General features: G+C 42.2%; 1 protein-coding gene across 1 annotated transcript in view; it reads left to right on the top strand.

The window, feature by feature from the left end:
• Positions 1-20408, top strand: part of MPP7 (MAGUK p55 scaffold protein 7) — a 424011-nt gene that overhangs the window by 154872 nt on the left and 248731 nt on the right. The window contains exon 3 of the mRNA XM_077808266.1: positions 14144-14310. Within this exon, the coding sequence (XP_077664392.1) occupies positions 14274-14310 (37 nt within the window). The 5' untranslated portion in view covers positions 14144-14273. The remainder of the gene's footprint in view (positions 1-14143; positions 14311-20408) is intronic.

Raw genomic sequence — 20408 nt, 5'->3', positions numbered from 1 at the left:
GTAAGGGGACTGTTGCCCCCTTACTAACATTCAGTGGGGGTGTTTTAGTTGCTAGCTCCCAGTACTAAAAAGGGGGAAGGGTCGATGGGGAATCAGGACCCTGAGACTGACAGCCCCCAGGAACAATGGCGAGAGGCCAATGCTCCAGGTCAGCCTGAATGACAGGGCAGGCAGGCTAGTCAGGGGGCCAGGGAGGTCTCATCCTCCATGTGAGCTGGAATTGCCTGGGTCAGACAGAGGGGGCCCAAGCTAAGTTGGGGAGCAGAGCTGTGCCAGATCCAGAGGGACCAGAAAAGAGAGAGAGCCCAGAGAGAGCAGACCCTGTCCTGGGAGCAGAGTTGCAGCTCCAAAGCTAGAGGCACAGCCCAGAGAGAGCAGACTTGTCCTGGGAGCAGAGCTGCAGCAACCAGAGCCAGAGGGGCCAGAAAAGCAGCCCACGAAGCAGATCAGCGCTAGGAGCAGAGTCACAGAAGCAGCCTGCAGAGCAGACCTGTGCTGGGAGCAGAGTTGCAGCAACCAGAGGCAGAGGGGCCAAAGAAGCAGCCCAGGGAGCTGGAGGCAGAGCAGCAGCAGTGCAGAGACAGAGTGGTGGAGCTGCGGCTGGAGCAGTCCGGAGCTGGGTGCGGTGAGCAGCTGGAGACAGCGAGGGGGACCCTCAGCAGCAGGCCCAGCACAGGGAGACGCCTCAGCCAAGAGGCTCTGCAGGCGAGGCTTGGATCGTAACCCCGACAGGGCATGGGCGACACTGGGAAGAAGGGTCCTACCACTTAGAGCCTGAGAGCATGTGGCCACCACCAGAGCGAGTGTCCAACCCACAGCATCCCTGCAGCACAGCCAGGGCCTGAGAAGAAGGCCTGGGACTTACAAGGAACAGACTGTGAACTGCCCTGACATTCCAGAGACACTGTCATGTTCCCTGCCACAGAGCGGGTTGATGTTTCATTTAACCTTTCCCATTTTCCCTTATTCTTTTTAAAATTAATTGTTGATTAAATAACTTGCATTTGCTTTAAATTGTATGTAATGGTCAGTGGGTCAGAGAAGTGCCCAGGGCAGAGAGATTATCACAGAGTGGGGACACCCTAGCCCCTGTCCTAGGTGACCACAGCAGGGTTGGGGGTCGAGCCCCCAGGAATCCTGAGCCCAGCCTTGTTGGGTTTACGAGGACTCTGCCAGACAGGAGAGTGGAAGGGGAGTCCTCAAGGACAGGGAGGCCACTGGGTAAAGGAAGTGGGAGTGAGGACTCAGATCCTTTCGCTAGTCCACTTCACTGGGGTAGTGCAGAAGCCAGGAAAGTTCCCCACAATAGCGGGACTATTCCTCCGCTTACATACAGGAGGAGCGTCAGGGATCCCTATGGTCTGCTTCCGGTTTCAGCCCCCACGCTCCCCCCTGTAGCTAAAGCTCCAAGCCCCAGCATGTCCCCTAACCTCCTGGCTGAAACCAGGAGCAGAGCTGTGGGGAGCCTTGGCACCCCCGATGAAGCTGAAACCGGGAGTGGAGCTGCGGGCCTGAAGCCCTGAGCTCCTGTGTTTCTGTGGGGCAGAAGCCCTTAGCCCCCCGCCCAGAGCCCTGGCATCCTGAAGGTCAGAAGCCCCAAGGCCTCTCCTTGCCCAGAGCCTAGACCTTTCTCACCCTGTATCTACAGTGCCAACTGCCACCCCCCTCCCATGACTGAAGTCTGTAACGTCTTGTTCAGAGTTACGAACATTTCAGAGTTATGAACAACCTACATTCCCAAGGTTTCCGTAACTGAGGTTCTAATGACAGGTTTCAGAGTAACAGCCATGTTAATCTGTATTCGCAAAAAGAAAAGGAGTACTTGTGGCACCTTAGAGACTAATCAATTTCTTTATTAGTTGAATGGTTATTAATGAATAAGGTTGCCCCGAAGAAGAAGTTATTGAAGGTAAAGCCTGAGATTTATATAGCCAAAGAGGGAAATGGCATGGGCTTATGACAGGGACTCCGAAATAAGGGGTATGGGAGAGTGGAACATGGGGAGAATGGAGGAATGCAAGGAGTTCCTCGTGTGCAATGTGCTCAGCATACAGAAGATAGAAACTGTGTGTCCCTCCCCAGTTATTCAACCCATATTTTCAAAAAGAAAATGAACAAAAGTTAAACAGTGCCACAGAGTGAATTTGGCTTCCAAAGTTTGTAAGTGCCTGGAATGAACAAGCGCATGCTTACTATCGCTAACTGTATGTTCATGCACAGGAGATCTGTTTTCTGTGCACCTGTAGACTTAAGGAAGTATATTGTTGTGCATGCTGAAGACACTGCTAATTATCGTCATTAAATCAAGACAGGTTTTTCAAACCAAGCTAAAGCCTCTAGCTTTCATTTAAGATTGTCCATGCAAATTTTAAACTTCCGACACTCTTGCTGTAGCACAGTTTTTTAAAAATGAAAATTGCAGCTAGAATTTTTTTACAGTAGGGAGAGAGAGAGTTTAATATTAAAATATACTTTCCTCCCCTAAAAACTCAAATTGCTTACAGGATTTTATTCAGTTTTCCACTTCCATTTCCCAACAAAAGCAAAATTCACCAGAAACCAAATATGGCAGGCTTAACTGAATAAGTAACAGTGAGTTTGAAAACTAGGTGTATGTGAAAAAGAGGGGAGGCTATAATCGATATGGTCTTAGACCTACGTGCAATGTTCACCACACTTAAGTTCTGTAATACAGTAGGTGACGTGCTATTTTTATGTTTTAAATTAGTTACAGCCATACTGTACATAGATGAAGGAATTTTTTTAAAGTACTTTAATTTCAACATTGAGATAAAAATCTTAATTTGGACAAACCTGGTGTAGATTTTTGATTTGAGAGATGGGGAGGAGATTGAAGCAAGCAAACACCTTTGCTAATGTTTGCATTAGTATCTCTTGCTATGTGGTGCTGTTAACCAACTTATTTTCATTTGCAACTTGACCATAATTTAAAGGAGTACTTGTGGCACCTTAGAGACTAACCAATTTATTTGAGCATAAGCTTTTGTGAGCTACAGCTCATTTCATTGGATGCATACTGTGGAAAGTGTAGAAGATCTTTTTATACACACAAAGCATGAAAAAATACCTCCCCCCACCCCACTCTCCTGCTGGTAATAGCTTATGTAAAGTGATCACTCTCCTTACAATGTGTATGATAATCAAGGTGGGCCATTTCCAGCACAAATCCAGGGTTTAACAAGAACGTCTGGGGGTGGGGGAGGGGGTTTAGGAAAAAACAAGGGGAAATAGGTTACCTTGCATAATGACTTAGCCACTCCCAGTCTCTATTCAAGCCTAAGTTAATTGTATCCAATTTGCAAATGAATTCCAATTCAGCAGTTTCTCGCTGGAGTCTGGATTTGAAGTTTTTTTGTTGTAATATAGCAACTTTCATGTCTGTAATCGCGTGTCCAGAGAGATTGAAGTGTTCTCCGACTGGTTTATGAATGTTATAATTCTTGACATCTGATTTGTGTCCATTTATTCTTTTACGTAGAGACTGTCCAGTTTGACCAGTGAAAATGGCAGAGGGGCATTGCTGGCACATGATGGCATATATCACATTGGTGGATGTGCAGGTGAACGAGCCTCTGATAGTGTGGCTGATGTTATTAGGCCCTGTGATGGTGTCCCCTGAATAGATATGTGGGCACAGTTGGCAACGGGCTTTGTTGCAAGGATAGGTTCCTGGGTTAGTGGTTCTGTTGTGTGGTATGTGGTTGCTGGTGAGTATTGGTTTCAGATTGGGGGGCTGTCTGTAGGCAAGGACTGGCCTGTCTCCCAAGATTTGTGAGAGTGTTGGGTCATCCTTCAGGAAAGGTTGTAGATCCTTAATAATGTGTTGGAGGGGTTTTAGTTGGGGGCTGAAGGTGGCGGCTAGTGGTGTTCTGTTATTTTCTTTGTTGGGCCTGTCCTGTAGTAGGTGACTTCTGGGAACTCTCTGGCTCTATCAATCTGTTTCTTCACTTCCGCAGGTGAGTATTGTAGTCGTAAGAATGCTTGATAGAGATCTTGTAGGTGTTTGTCTCTGTCTGAGGGGTTGGAGCAAATGCGGTTGTATCGCAGAGCTTGGCTGTAGACGATGGATCGTTTGGTGTGGTCAGGGTGAAAGCTGGAGGCATGTAGGTAGGAATAGCGGTCAGTAGATTTCTGGTATAGGGTGGTGTTTATGTGACCATCGCTTATTAGCACTGTAGTGTCCAGGAAGTGGATCTCTTGTGTGGACTGGACCAGGCTGAGGTTGATGGTGGGATGGAAATTGTTAAAATCATGGTGGAATTCCTCAAGGGCTTCTTTTGCATGGGTCCAGATGATGAAGATGTCATCAATATAGCGCAAGTAGAGTAGGGGTGTTAGGGGACGAGAGTTGAGGAAGCGTTGTTCTAAGTCAGCCATAAAAATGTTGGCATACTGTGGGGCCATGCGGGTACCCATAGCAGTGCCGCTGATTTGAAGGTATACATTGTCCCCAAATGTAAAATAGTTATGGGTAAGGACAAAGTCACAAAGTTCAGCCACCAGGTTAGCCGTGACATTATCGGGGATAATGTTCTTGACAGCTTGTAGTCCATCTTTGTGTGGAATGTTGGTGTAGAGGGCTTCTACATCCATAGTGGCCAGGATGGTGTTATCAGGAAGATCACCGATGGATTGTAGTTTCCTCAGGAAGTCAGTGGTGTCTCGAAGGTAGCTGGGAGTGCTGGTAGCGTAGGGCCTGAGGAGGGAGTCTACATAGCCAGACAATCCTGCTGTCAGGGTGCCAATGCCTGAGATGATAGGGTGCCCAGGATTTCCAGGTTTATGGATCTTGGGTAGTAGATAGAATATCCCAGGTCAGGGTTCCAGGGGTGTGTCTGTGCGGATTTGTTCTTGTGCTTTTTCAGGGAGTTTCTTTTGGTAACTCTCTCAGTGGGATCAGAGGGTAATGGCTTGTAGAAAGTGGTGTTGGAGAGCTGCTGAGCAGCCTCTTGTTCATATTCTGACCTATTCATGATGACAACAGCACCTCCTTTGTCAGCCTTTTTGATCATGATGTCAGAGTAGTTTCTGAGGCTGTGGATGGCATTGTGTTCTGCACGGCTGAGGTTATGGGGCAAGTGATGCTGCTTTTCCACAATTTCAGCCCGTGCACGTTGGCGGAAGCACTATATGTAGAAGTCCAGTCTGCTGTTTCGACCTTCAGGAGGAGTCCACCTAGAATCCTTCTTTTTGTAGTGTTGGTAGGGAGGTCTCTGTGGATTAATATGTTGTTCAGAGGTATGTTGGAAATATTCCTTGAGTCGGAGACGTCGAAAATAGGATTCTAGGTCACCACAGAACTGTATCATGTTTGTGGGGGTGGAGGGGCAGAAGGAGAGGCCCCGAGATAGGACAGCTGCTTCTGCTGGGCTAAGAGTATAGTTGGATAGGTTAACAATATTGCTGTGTTTAAAAAGATCTTCTACACTTTCCACAGTATGCATCCGATGAAGTGAGCTGTAGCTCACGAAAGCTTATGCTCAAATAAGTTGGTTAGTCTCTAAGGTGCCACAAGTACTCCTTTTCTTTTTGCGAATACAGACTAACATGGCTGTTACTCTGAAACCATAATTTAAGGTAGCAAAGGTCTGATAACTGACTGTGTTGGAGAGGAAAATTAGTTTGGTTTTAATATATAAGAAACAAAAACTTATTTTTAGGACAATTTTAACTTAGGTCACCTCCTGTATAGCTGCTAAACTTTCATGTAGCCTATTGAACACAGTGAGCAGTATCTTTATTTGCCACAGTGTTCACTAAGGGCCATATCTGAAGACTATTGACATCTCCGGTAGGGCTCCCATCAGACCCTCAGCATTCAATTTATGCAGCACTGAGTTATTTTCTTTTTTCTAAATGATTGGCGGAGGCAGTGGGTTACCATGAAGTTAGCCCTAGTAATATATTTAACTACCAAAAGTAAATTCAGATTCTATGTATTTCACAAATCCATAAAAGAGGGACAGGAGGGGTTTAGGAACCAGTCTTTCACTCTGGATTATAGGTTTAAAAAGGTTAAAAAAATTCCACTATTTGACACAGATTCAGTAGCCTATATGAAGGGAGGTGTATGTGTCAGTCCAGTTTTTAGTGAATAGGTAAATGTCTATATAAATTAAAACACCTGTGGCAGTGTGAGTAGAGGAGCCAACGACTGACTAGTCATGGAAACAACATTATCTTATCCCTACAAGTGCACTGTCCAGATTAAAGTTGAGGCATACTGACAGAGCAGTGCTATAGAAATTTTATACCATTGCCTATGATGTACCTCTTTTTTGTCACCTTTGTCCAGCTTGTCCTTATCCATCCCTCCATGAGCGCAGGTCAACGCCACATCATTCTATTTTGTTGCAAGCAAGTTCTTTCCATTTCTGGCCAAAGACTTTTGTCATGGGATTGACACAGCACTTTTTTGGTCTGCCTTGTGGTTGCTTGTGGTCTCCGAGAATCCAGTCACTGACAACAATAGGTTGTCCACCTATTGTCTTGCCTGCAGACTACATGACCCGCCCATCTTTGCTTTGCATCGTACATAGCCTGCACTACATTGGGCACCTCTGTTTGCCTTCTGGTCACCTCGTTCGGTATATGATCACGGAGAGATATCTTAAACATTTGCCTTTCCATTGCTCTCTGGGAGACAGCGAATTTTTCTTCCTCCGCGTTCGTTGTTGACCAGTTTTCTGTTCCATATATCACTGCTGGAGGAACAGTGGAGTTAAACAGTTCTTTCCTTTTCTGATCATCCATTAGAGATGAGATAACTCATTCGAAGGGGAATGAAGTTGGAGGCGAAAGGCAGGGTGGGGCAGCTTTTAACAAAATAAAGACGTCTCTAACGGATGATGAACCTCTTTTTTTAATTAAATTAAAGGCCTGATATTTTTTTCAGACCTGCTGAGTACCCACAACTCCTGTGGAAGTCAATAGTAACAGTAGGTGCTCAGCCTGTATGAAACAGAGTTCTAAATCTTCAGTATCCAGTGTCTTCTACAAGTGCAAAGTTTGCTTTGAGGAAAGGGCAGGGTAGGGCTGCCAACTTTTCAGTTTTTCAAAGCTGGACACTGCACCCCTGCCTCCCCCCCCCCCATCACTTGCTTCTTTCCACCACTGTCGCTCCCTCCCTCCGTCGTCGTTCACTCTACCCTCTCTCTGGACTCATGTGCTGCCTTCGGAGTAGTGCTTGGAGGAGCTGACACGGAGCCTGCCAGCCTGCCCAATTGGGGCACAGCAGGATGTAGCGAAGGGGAGAGGGTTGATCCCAGGAGTGAGGGGCTGGAGAGCCAGGGCTCTGAGAGGCTGAGAAGGAGGAACGGGCTGTCACAGGTGGTGAGCCTGGCCGTTGGCCCTGCTCCTCAAACACCATGCGTTGTCAGGATCCCGCCTCCTCCAGCAGCAGCTGCTCTTCCCTCCCTCGCAGCAGTGGAGGCTTATTGCGCTTACTGTAGTAACCAGACTTTTGGTGTCTGGTCAACAGTAGTGACCGGACACTGCACAGGTCCCCTTTTGACTGTACTTTCTAGCTGAAAACTGGACACCTGGCAATCCTAGGGCAGGGGAAAATGGCTAGAAATTAAAGATTTATACATACCAGACCGAGTGGTCTAGGTTTTACCTTGCATGATATGCAAAGTACTTCATTGTTTGGAAACTTATGCTTTCACTTACATATTATTTTGAGTGTCCCAAAATATGTTAGCTTAGGAGTATCTGTAAAGAACCTAAGATATTAAAGCCAGGGTGCCTGCCCCAAAGAATATACAAAGGACTCTTGACATAAGAGGGGTTATAAATAGTCTTAATTGTGCAGGATGAAGCAATATTACAGGGTTGCAATAATATTGCTCAGCTGCACAATTAAGATATTTATGCCTCTTTGTTACATCCTTTTGTATATTCACCGGTTTTATACTAGAGAAAACTCACTATTTATAAGCAATACTACAAAAGTGAGTGTTTAGGAAAGATTTTATTGAGAGGATGGTGCCTTGGAGAACAGGCTGTAGAATGGTGCTCCTTGCACAGGGACATCATGTAAGACATGGAGACCAGATGGGATGAGGATGTTAGTGGATAGCTAATGTTAGTGGATAGCTTGGGTGCTGTCAAAGAGGTAGATGAGGGCTGAATTGAGCTGTAGCTCACGAAAGCTTATGCTTAAATAAATTTGTTAGTCTCTAAGGTGCCACAAGTATTCCTTGTCTTTTTGTGAATACAGACTAACATGGCTGCTACTCTGAAACCAATGGAAGGATTGTAAGGATGAGGTTTATCTGACCTCTGTGTTAATTAAACATCCTTTATGCATCCTCAGTTGCACTGATTAACTCTTGTGCAGCTGTGGAGCAGCTGAACTCCTCAAGAGAAGGAGTTTATCTATTTCTTGAGATGGCAATGTAGCTAAACATTTTTTCTTAGAATGTCTCATCAGCATCTGATGTCTTATATTTCTCAATGTTTTACCTGTCTTCACCCATATCCTATCTCTCCTTGAAGAATATTGGTAGCCTTTGTGATCTTCACCTTTTCCGCCTTTGGTGGCAAAGATTCCCTGGAACTATAAAGGGATAAAAATGTTGTTCCTTTTCTGATTATGAAACCCTAGGGGGAAAAATGCAGGGTTGGCATGGGTTTCCTAAGAGGGGAAATTTCAGCTACTAGGCTATGCTATGAGTTACAAAAAGTTCAGATGTGTGATTACTTCATCTTGATTAGTCCTTAAAGAAATCCCCACACACTCATCTAAATTAAAGATCAATCAGTGGAGTGTGCTAGTTAAAAATATTAATTGGACTCTTCAGCTGGACTAAGAATTCTCAGCTGGTATTCTCAAAGCTGGTTAGTTAATGTGGTTACAGCTAAAGCCCCTGAAGTGAGCTGTAGCTCACGAAAGCTTACGCTCAAATAAATTGGTTAGTCTCTAAGGTGCCACAAGTACTCCTTTTCTTTTTTTCAAGAAATTATATAACCCAAACAAAAAAAATAAAATAAAAAATACTGATCAGATATCCCCCAAATTATACAAAAGTCTTCAGTATTCTACTATCAGGAGGGAATGTTTAGAGCCAAAAGTAGAAGAATTTCAAGGCATTATAGTTCTTCCGTTAATGTGGTATTCAAATTTAGGAAGATCATTCTGTGCCTCAGTGCATTTCTTGTAAAATGGGTAGGCACTATAGAGATCCATATTTTTTGTGTAACACTGTATTTACATAACAAGGTTCAGTTGTTTTTATTTTTCATGGTATCCTGAGTCAGTGTGTCACACATTTCTCCTTGCTACGGATCTGACTTCAGGTCATACCTCATCTGTGTACTCTTTAATCTGAGTAGAAGTTCCAGAAACATTCCATTAGTTCCTGTTGACAGTGCCAGTGTACATGTTCCTGGGGCTACAAGTCCTACATGAGAAGCCAATATTGGTCTGTAAATTCCACTGGAACTCAACTACTTATGAGGTAGAAATTTCCTCAGAAAAGTCAATATATCTCATAGTTACAACTTCCAAAAGAGGAGACTACCACTTTCAGTCCAGATTTTATCCACCGAAGGCCAGCTCTCCTCTTTCCAGGAAATCTCCTCTGGCAATTTCCTGTGCTGAATAGGCTTGGAGACCTTTATCCATGTCCATAGTCATTCAGCATACTTCAATTAGCTGAGGTTTCACAATGAACAAGACTGAATGGCTTTCAAATTTTCCTGTCTCCACGTGAAATATCAATCTGGTGCTTCAAATACCATTTGCAGGCATACCTTTCTAATTTCTGGAAATCAAGATCATATTCCTCATAATAGTAGCACTCTTTAGATTAATTAAGTAGGAATCCTGTGGAACAAAAACCTGCTTTGTTGTTTTCCTTGGCAGAGTTGTCGTATAACAATTGTCAGGTTTCACACTTTCATATCTTAAAATCTATCCTTCAGTTCATTAGTTAAGATACTTCTTTCTTCTAACTTAAAAATGCAAAGAAAATCCATTTATACTCACTAAATTGTGAAAATTCATTGAACAACTCAGCAGAACAGCAACTTTCACAAATCAAATGCTCTACAATTTTATGCGGGCCACAAGACGAGAAGAAAAAGAGATCCTCTTAGGTCACGTCACCATTTTCTGGTTGACTGAGCTTGCCATAGAAAGGCATATTTGAGTCCCAGTCTGCCAGCTCTTTAGATCATGGAAAGATGGAGAATTTTAGGGTAAGATACATGTGGTAGTGCCAGAATAATCTCTTCATTCAAAAAAAGTACAAAACATAGGTCTCCTTGGAGACAGCCACTTCAGCAAAAGGCTACCTTTCCTTGTAAAAGTTTCCAATCTCATTCCTCCTTCCTTTTCTCTTACTGCGCCTGGCTCAGTCTTCCCAGTGCCTCCAAACTGGATGTGAATGAGTGAATGAGAGTAGGATCATTTTTCCCTTCTTGTCTGTTGGTTGGTTTTACAGTATCTATCAATCCATAGGGGTCCTCTGTTCTTTTCTTACATCTGTATTTACAGTATGTACTTCTATTTCCTCAGAGAACTATAATTCTAGGATTATTCAGCTTTGGAAGTTGTTCCCTGGAGGCTTGTGATACACTTCTGGCCATTTATAACCAGAGGATTTAGTGCCAAGATAAGTTAGTAGGCATATGTTTGTGACGCTGGTGGGTGGACCTAATTAAATAAAGCTTCTAGACTGGTGAACATGCTTGTATGATGTGTAAGATTAATTTAAAGGTAGGACAAAACCTTTAAATACTTAAATTCTTTGTAACTGGAAAACCCTAGAAATAGAGGGATCATAATGGAAACCCGTATTAACATAATTACAATAAGAAAATATGAAAGTAGAAATGCCATTATTTTAGTACAGTCAAAGTAGGGTTTTTGTCTTTAAAAATTGCATCATAGCTTCTGAATGTAACATTATGTAACCCTTTTTATAAAGAGGAAGAAAACATTTTTGTTTGTCCAGGAATAGAGTTGTCTTTTGTACTCACAACAAATATCATTGTTATGTAAATGAATGCACTTCTCCATGTAACCACTAGATGTCACAAGTACTATAGGAGCCTGAGAGGTGACTAAGGGCCTGGTGGAAATTCAACAACATATCACAGGACTTCACATATTTCACTGTTTCCACATGGTAGATGCCAGAAGAATCTGATACAGTGTGATATATAGAAGCAAGGTACAACTGGAATAATGAAATTTCAAAAATAAGCCCTTTTTAAAGGCTGGTTGTAACAGTCCTGTTGGGTATTGTAAATGCCTCAGGTGCACTTGATACTGCTGTTACGTTCCTGGCTTTTGGTTCTAATTTTTATGGAAAGATGGATTGAACTTCAATTTAAGAATATTCGGTAATCCCTCTCAGGACATACTGTAACAGCTGGTATTTCTGTGTTGCAGCAAATTGATTCCATACAGCAGTCAGCAATACTTATGTCTGGATTCTGACAAAAACTTCCAAAGCATTTTAAATAAATTCAGCCAAAGAAAATAACATCATCAGTGCAAAAATGTAGCTTAATTTGCAAGTTTTTTTTTGGGGGGGGGAACCCCTTATTCCGCTCCAACAAAATATTAAGCATTTTACTGGTAAGGATTTCATCAGGTCATTTATTTTTCATTAATATATATATAGGTTCTGGAGGGAATAACTTTATGCCATATATACATTTCTTAAATAATAAGGCAGTTTAATTTTTTTTAATATTGAATGTTTTACCATGAAATAAAGAAAATGAAGAATGACATCCAGACTTTTAATATATGGAGTGCGTGTAGTTCAACAGAATTTTTAAGTTTATGTTAGCAATTTTCTTGAGGTATCTGCAGGTTTAATTAGTAATAATGCGTGCATTTGTTGATGAAAATGCCTTTGAAATGTTTACCACATTCATTTTTTGACATGAGACAAAATCTTTAAGTTGCACATAAATCAGAGGTATGTGATAATGATATGAGCTATTGCTTGTATTTTTAACAAGTTCAATAAGCTCATGCAAACTGAAAATCCTGTTCTCTATCAGATAGCTGACATCCTTCAGATAAGGTTAGTCATTTGCTGATTGGGGGATCATAACTGAGTTTAGAACTTATATCTTCCTTTATGAAACTTATATGTATAAAAAAGTAAAAATTGAATCTGTGCTTTTTCTTAATTTGTACAGTGTGTCCTTGGCGTAGATGTCAGTATTTTTTTTTTCTAAACTGACGTTTGGCTTCACTTGCATATAGATGTTCTGTAACTCTAGCATCATAAGGAAATCTTTGTCGTCCTTGAGTGCTAACCTTTCTTTTCTCTGTTTCAAATTTTGCATTTGGTATGAATTAATGGAATTGTCATTGACTTGAAAATAATGCCTTTGTTAGCTATTAATCCAATATATTTGTTTGGAAGTTGATGCATCATTTAGTGAAAACTTATTTCAAGTAATTCAAGTAAAATACTAGATCTTTATTTTTTATATTCTTAAAAATCCATTGTATTTACCAAAAAGTGGATGTTTCTGCTGGTGCAGTAAGCTTGTGAGCCTTTACGGTTTAAAACAAGTTCTTGGGACTTTACCCTGTATGTGTAATTTAAACAAACAAACAAAATCACTGAAGTCTGAAAGGTAGCATATAAAACTTTGCTTTTGGTGAACTTAAATTTTTTTAAACACTTATTTTTATAACAAGTTCAGTTTGGAGCATATTGGCAACCCTGCCTTGTAACTAAAAATGGATTATAATTTATTAAATAAAATCTGACACACAGTCCATGATAAATTATAATACTTTTAGAGCGTCTTTTCATGTGTGGAGGACAAAATATTGAACAGTTCCCAAAGGTTATGGCACTTTTGCTTTAACCTTGATAAGAATGTGTGTATACAAGTGTGTCCGGACTATGCACCGTCAGTACCAGGATAACTGTAAAAGAGAACCATTCTGTTTAATAGTGTGGTTATTTTTAAAACAAAAACAAAAAACATCTTTCCTGTATATAGATTCTTATGAAAAATTGGAGCCGTTCTGATTTTTTTTCTTAGATAACTTATTTTCCAGAATCTAGAGAAAATATAATCTTGACTTCAAATCTCTCTGTCCCCACCTTGGTCTGCTCCACTATGAGTTAACACTAGCAGTCTTACCTCTGTAATACAAATCAGCGAAAAAGAAATTCAATCTTATTTTAACATAGTTTTTTGTATTTAAATCTTGGTTTTCATTTCAATTACATCACTCTCATAATGGTTCTCTATTTTTCTGAAAGAACTGATCAGAAATAGGCTAAAAGTTTAAATCAGCAGTAATTAAAAAAATACATTATCAGTATGACTTTCTAGCAGTAAATATACAGGGTCAGATCCTCAGCTGGTGTAAATAGTCACAGTTACATTGAAGTCAGTGGAGCTATGACCATTTATACCTGTTGAGGACCTGCCCCACACAGTATTATTTGTACAATTTCACTTGAAGTTTGGAGCTATGCACCAGGCAGTAAACACAGGTTTTACTTCAGATTCTAAATGAATTGACGAGATATGATGGAATCGGAAGTTAAGTGGAGGCCTTATATGAATTAGTGTTAGAATAAAGAAAAGGAGTACTTGTGGCACCTTAGAGACTAACCAATTACAAGTACTCCTTTTCTTTTTGCGAATACAGACTAACACGGCTGCTACTCTGAAACCTGTTAGAATAAACAGGTTCTTCTGGTAAAGTAGTCATAAACTGTGAGCAATTTAAAGTATTTACTGTTTTGGAAAAAATAGCCCTATTATTTCAAAAATATTTGACATTGTAGGGTTAAAATGTGTAATTTTAGTGAAGGAAATAAATGATTTTTACAGCAGCATAGGATTAAAGACTGGACTGAAGACAACAAACTTGCTTCATCTTGGAAAAAGTCTTAATAGTTTGAATATAAAAACGATGTACTCTCTTGTTTTAATTGAAAGCATCAAATTAAATCAAAAGCTCCTTTAGCAATAATGATTTGACTTGGTCACTAGGAGAGTATTTCAAAGAGATCTCTAGCCACTCAGATCAAGTTTTAATTTTTTTTGATGTACTTAAGCTGCAATAATTTATGGTTTAACAGTGTTCTTTATTGTAAGATTATATTTCTGTTCTTTCTAGGGGAATCTTGGAGATTGCATAAATCTTTGTAGAAAACTTGGCTGCAGGCAGCTGAACTGAAATTAACTGCTGCCTTCTGGCTGTGGAGCACTATTCTAACTTTCTAGTGTGATAGTCTGTAGACTAAATCATGCCAGCTTTATCAACTGGATCTGGAAGTGACACAGGTACGCAAGCTTAAAAGGACTATATGTTCCCCCCTTGTCTTACTTGTGAAGTTTACAATCTTTATCTACAGAAAGATAATTAATTACAATAATCTAATCAAACACACTTTTAAGTTTAACCTCTTCTCCCCTTACTTAATGTAAATACACTAAACATCACAGTTAAAAAAATAAAATCCTTCCGATTATGTATTCATCGGAGCAATTTCTTTTCAGTCACTGTCTCCTCTTGGGTGTTTTTGTGCTTTTTTTTAGAAAAAGGAATTAAATCATGTTACATGGTTCAGTGTGTGAAAAGGTCTAGGCTGTTCTCTGTTTGAGTTACAGATATGAGTGGAGTTATTTCTGAACACAAACTATTTAGTTTTGATTTTTCTCTTAAAAAAATAAATTAGTTGTCAGGTCCGTTACCCCCCCCCCCCCCGCTATCTCACATAAAGGTTCAGTGTCCATCACTGAGTTTATGCGGTGGCAATACAGTTATAAACATTTTTTCACCTAGCCTTCCAGATTTTTACTCTTTTCAACAATACTGAAGTATCTTGAACGTAGACAGAGGCTTAAGTTCCATCTTGCTGACACTTTTAGGAAGGAAAAATCAAATGCCCAAATACAAAATGGGGAATAACTAGCTAAGCACCATTACTGCTGCAAAGGGTCCACGGGTTATAGTGGATCCAAAAATCAATCTGAGTCAGCAGTATGGTGCTGTTGAGAAAGAGCCAAATGTTGTTCTGGGATGTATTAACAAGAGTGTTGTATGTAAAACATGGGGAGTAGTTGTTCCACTCTCCTTAGCATTGATGAGACCTCAGCTGGAGTAATGTGTTCAGTTTTGAGCACCACTCTTTAAGAAAGATGTGAACAAATTGGAGAGAGTCTAGAAGAGAGTAACAAAAATAAGATATTTTGAGGAAATTTACTTATGAGGAAAGGTTGCAAGAATTAGACATGTTTAGTCGAGAGAAGAGAACACTGAGGGGGACCTAAATCTCTGAATACGCAAAAGGTAGTTGTGAAGAGGACTGATGACATAAGTCTCTGAATATGCACAAGGTAGTTGTGAAGTGTTTTCCATGTCCACCCAGGGTAGGACAAGAAGTAATTGATTTTGTTTGTGGCAAGAGAGATTAGGTTAGAGATTATAAAAATACTTTCCAGCTCTAAGGATAGTTAAGCACTGGAGCAGCATACTTAGGGAGATGTGATTCCCCCTCATCAGAGACTCTTAAGAACAGGTTAGAGGCACATCTGTCCAGGGTTGGTCTAGAAAAGATATACTTAATTGTGCTTCAGTGTAGGGGGACAGACTAGATGATCTCTGAGGTCCCTTCCAGCTCTACATTTCTTTGATCCTATGTACTAATAATACTAAATATTGTATGTTCAAAGGTGTATCAATCCCAACTAATCTTTATAGCAGCCCTGTGCACTAAATAAGTATTTTTTGATCCCCATTTTAGAGTAGGGGAAACTGAAGCAGCAAGATAAGCAAGGTAAAGTGAGTCATTTTGCCCAAAGACACACTAAGTCAGTGACAAGCCAGAATTAGAACTTTGGAATTCCTGTCTCTTAACCTTGTGCTCTTTCCTTTGAATACACAATAAGAAATGGGAGTATTGTGAAAAGAGGGGATTCCAGAATGCATGAGGAGTTGCATTTGGTTACAAGTCTAACTGGATTTTACGGAGCAGAGATAATTTTTTTGCTACTAATCCAGATTTTCTACACATAAAATTAAAATTAACCTTTTTCCTTCTTTCCTTCCTCTGGCTCCTACTGCTCTTGCTGGATTTCAGGAATTTGTTCCCCTCCCTCCCCTAATATACCACATTCCACTAGCATGACAGTTGAGGCCAGCTAGTTTGCCCATGTTGATCTCTAGCTTTGAATTCTGGAGGACTAGTTATAGAGTGTTTGCTGTGAAGGATCTTCTGCTTTGGTACTTTCTTGCTTTTGTTCACCTGCCTTTGCTGACCTTCAGAGCACCACTTAAGGTCATTTACTGGTATTTGGCCAAATATTTTCTAGTGTTCAGAGTATTTCAAGTAGTGAGCAGAGACAGGCAGTGGAGTGATGGGTGACTGTTGGTATCTGATATAAACAGTGTGGCTTACTTTATTACTTAAATGAAATAAATGTATCGAGAGGTGGTGGTGAGGGGAACATAATGAATCTGTGAATAAATAAAATGGCTTGGAAAAAGGTATGAAAAATTAATTCCTCAATATTAAAATGCGTGGCTTTTTCTAAAGCACATGTATTGTAATATTTTATACACATGAAGTTCAAAGCACCCATTCATAATTATGATTAATGGCAAAAGCTTAGTTGTCCCCACAAACCCAAGAAATGTATTAATAAGAATGATTATGCCATCTGTGTCTTACTGCTGAAATAATTTTTGACTTTGGGCCAGATACAATTTGTTTAGCACTTCAAGGTTTAAAGTGCAACTCTTTACTCGAGGTTCTGGAGGAAGGGATTATTCTTCCACCCTTTCTGTGCAGGGATGGCAGCTACTGTTTGCAGGATAGGAAGATGTTTTAGGTTTTTTGGGAGTTTCTATCCTGGTTTTAATATAACCCTTCCAGCCCCTGACCAGATACACACTGCTGTCATTTTGCTTCTAGTACACCAGCTCTTTGACTTACATCAGAATGTAGAGTTCTTTTGTCTGTGCTAGTCCCTGGTGAGCGAACACTCTTTCTCCACCCCACTATGTAAACATGAATTCTATGTTGTGAGATGTAATAGAATCTGAGCTGCTCCAAACTGTGAGAATGAGATCCCTAATTAGTGTGCTGTTTAATGGGATCAAATAGCACTTGGGCCCAAATTTGCCTTTAAGGTAGGGAAGGCAATTTCATACAAGCAATTAGCCAGCTAAAACACCTAATAATGAAAGCAAACCTCTTCACTCCCCCATGTCCTGCACAAGCCCTTACTTAGGTCATGTCTACACTGGCAGAATTATAGTGCCGTTCAGAGAGCGCTGAAGGGAAACTGCTGTTGTGTGTAAACACTGTTGGCTGTCTGCGCAATAGCTTGTTGGCACTTGGAGTGGTGCACTCTGAGCAGCTATCCCACAGAGCACCTCTTTCTCTTCTGCTGCTAAGACTTGTGGGAAGGCAGAGGGGGTCGTGGGGCATCCGAGGTCCTGTCCCAATGACCCGTGATGCATTTCTTCTAATCCCAGCAATCCCTGTGCTTCCGTCGGCATTTGGTGCCATCTTTCAATGGTTTATGTATTGCACGCCCTGCCTCCTTGGGCTGCAGGAATAGATCCTGAGCTGTTCACCAGCATACTGCTCGCTCTAATCAACACGTCACGAGTGGCAGTGGAGTTGTTCCTTAAACTACAAAGGCAAGAGGAGTGCGACGTTGATCTCACCACATGTAGTAACTACGACACGAGATTGCTTGTGGCATTCACGGAGGAGCTCTGCCTTTGGGCTTGGGAAAAAAGCACTGAGTGGTGGGATCACATCGTGATGCACATCTGGGTTGACGAGGAGTGGCGGCAGAACTTTTGCATAAGGAAAGCCACGTTGATCGGACTGTGTGATGAGCTCGCCCCAGCCCTGTGGTGCAAGGACATGAGAATGAGAGCTGCCCTGCCATTGGAGAAGTGCGTGGTGATTGCATTGTGGAAGCTGGCTACTCCAGACTGCTACCGATTGGTCGCAAATCATTTTGGAGTGGGACAGTCTACTGTTGGACTTGTGTTGATGGAAGTGTGCAGGACTGTTAATTGCATCCTGCTCCGAAAGATTGTGACTCTGGGCAATGTGCGTGACATTGTAGATGGCTTTGCACAAATGGGCTTCCCTAACTGCGGAGGTGCAATAGGTGGCATGCATATTCCAATTCCAATTCTGGCACCAGATCGCCTAGCCGCTGAGTACATTAATCACAAGGGGTATTTCTCAATGGTTCTCTAGGCGCTTGTAGATTACCGTGGGCTTTTCACAGACATTAACGCAGGCTGGTCTGGAAAGGTGCATGACGCATGCATCTTTCGGAACACTGGCCTGTTCAGGAAGCTGCAAGCAGGGACTTTCTTCCTGGACTAGAAGATCACCGTAGGGGAAGTCGAAATGCCCATTGTGATCCTGGGAGACCCCGCCTACACCTTAATGCCGTGGCTTATAAAGCCATACACAGGGCAACTTGACAGCAGCAAGGAGCTGTTCAGCAACAGGCTGAGCAAGTGCAAAATGACTGTTGTGTGCTTTTAGCCATTTGAAAGCCCGTTGGCACTGCCTCTATGGGAAGTTGGACCTGGCTGATGACAATATTCGTATGCTGTGTGCTGTACGTTCCATAATATTTATGAAGGGAAGAGTGAAAGCTTCACTCAGAGCTGGACCGCAGAGGCTCAGCACTTGGAGGCTGAGTTTGAACAGCCAGAGACCAGGGCTGTTAGGATCAGGGATGCGTTGAGGCAGCAATTTGAAGCTGAAAGCCACTACTATTTGTTGCTATGCTCAGGAGTGCAGTGCTTGTAATGCTAGGAGGTGATTGGTGCACATGATGCAATATGTGGGTTTAACATAATTTTATGTTGCTTTGCAGTTCTCTTTTTGCTTTCAATTAATAGAATAAAGAATGCTTTCAAACCAACACAGTTCTTGTATTAAAAGACAACAACTGGAGGAGAGAGTCAAACAAAAGAAAACGATCAACAGTGAAGTGGATAGGGGGAGGGGAAGGGAAGGTCCCAGGAGGAGGAGGCGTCCTGGGATGGCTAAAGATCTGTATATGTCCAGGGATCATATCCAACCATCTCCTTTGGAGTACAATGCAGCGGGTACTGTACTTAAGCAAGGCCAGACTGCAGAGGGATGGGTGTTGAGTGCAGTGGGTAGTGGGAGTCTTCAATGCTGGACTGTGAAGGGGAGGACTGGAATGCCGTGGGTATAGACTGGAGCCAGGAGATTGATAAGAGTGTGTTGGCGGTGTCGGGCGGGGGTTGGGGGGCGCATGGGAAAGAGTTTTGCGACAGCAGCTGCAGGGGAGGGGAGCGCAGAGCTGCTTGCTTTGAAGAACTAGTATCATCTGGAGTGTGTCTGCTTGGTGCTCCATAACCTTTAAGAGCTGCTCTATAGCTTCATAGAATCATAGAATATCAGGGTTGGAAGGGACCTCAGGAGGTCATCTAGTCCAACCCCCTGCTCAAAGCAGGACCAATCCCCAATTAAATCATCCCAGCCAGGGCTTTGTCAAGCCTGACCTTAAAAACTTCTAAGGAAGGAGATTCTACCACTTCCCTAGGTAACGCATTCCAGTGTTTCACCACCCTCCTAGTGAAAAAGTTTTTCGTAATATCCAACCTAAACCTCCCCCACTGCAACTTGAGACCATTACTTCTTGTCCTGTCCTCTTCTACCACTGAGAATAGTCTAGAACCATCCTCTCTGGAACCACCTCTCAGGTAGTTGAAAGCAGCTATCAGATCCCTGCTCATTCTTCTCTTTTGCAGACTAAACAATCCCAGTTCCCTCAGCCTCTCCTCATAAGTCATGTGTTCCAGACCCCTAATCATTTTTGTTGCCCTTCGCTGGACTCTCTCCAATTTATCCACATCCTTCTTGTAGTGTGGGGCCCAAAACTGGACACAGTACTCCAGATGAGGCCTCACCAATGTCGAATAGAGGGGAACGTTCACGTCCCTCGATCTGCTCGCTATGCCCCTGCTTGTACATCCCAAAATGCCATTGGCCTTCTTGACAACAAGGGCACACTGTTGACTCATATCCAGCTTCTCGTCCACTGTCACCCCTAGGTCCTTTTCCGCAGAACTGCTGCCTAGCCATTTGGTCCCTAGTCTGTAACAGTGCATCGGGTTCTTCTGTCCTAAGTGCAGGACCCTGCACTTATCCTTATTGAACCTCATCAGATTTCTTTTGGCCCAATCCTCCAATTTGTCTAGGTCTCTCTGTATCCTATCGCTGCCCTCCAGCATATCTACCACTCCTCCTAGTTTAGTATCATCCGCAAATTTGCTGAGGGTGCAATCCACACCATCCTCCAGATCATTTATGAAGATATTGAACAAAACCGGCCCCAGGACCGACCCCTGGGGCACTCCACTT

Source organism: Eretmochelys imbricata, chromosome 2 (genome assembly GCF_965152235.1).
Source record: "Eretmochelys imbricata isolate rEreImb1 chromosome 2, rEreImb1.hap1, whole genome shotgun sequence".
Lineage (NCBI taxonomy): Eukaryota > Metazoa > Chordata > Testudines > Cheloniidae > Eretmochelys > Eretmochelys imbricata.
This window is presented reverse-complemented; position numbering and strand designations above follow the sequence as displayed.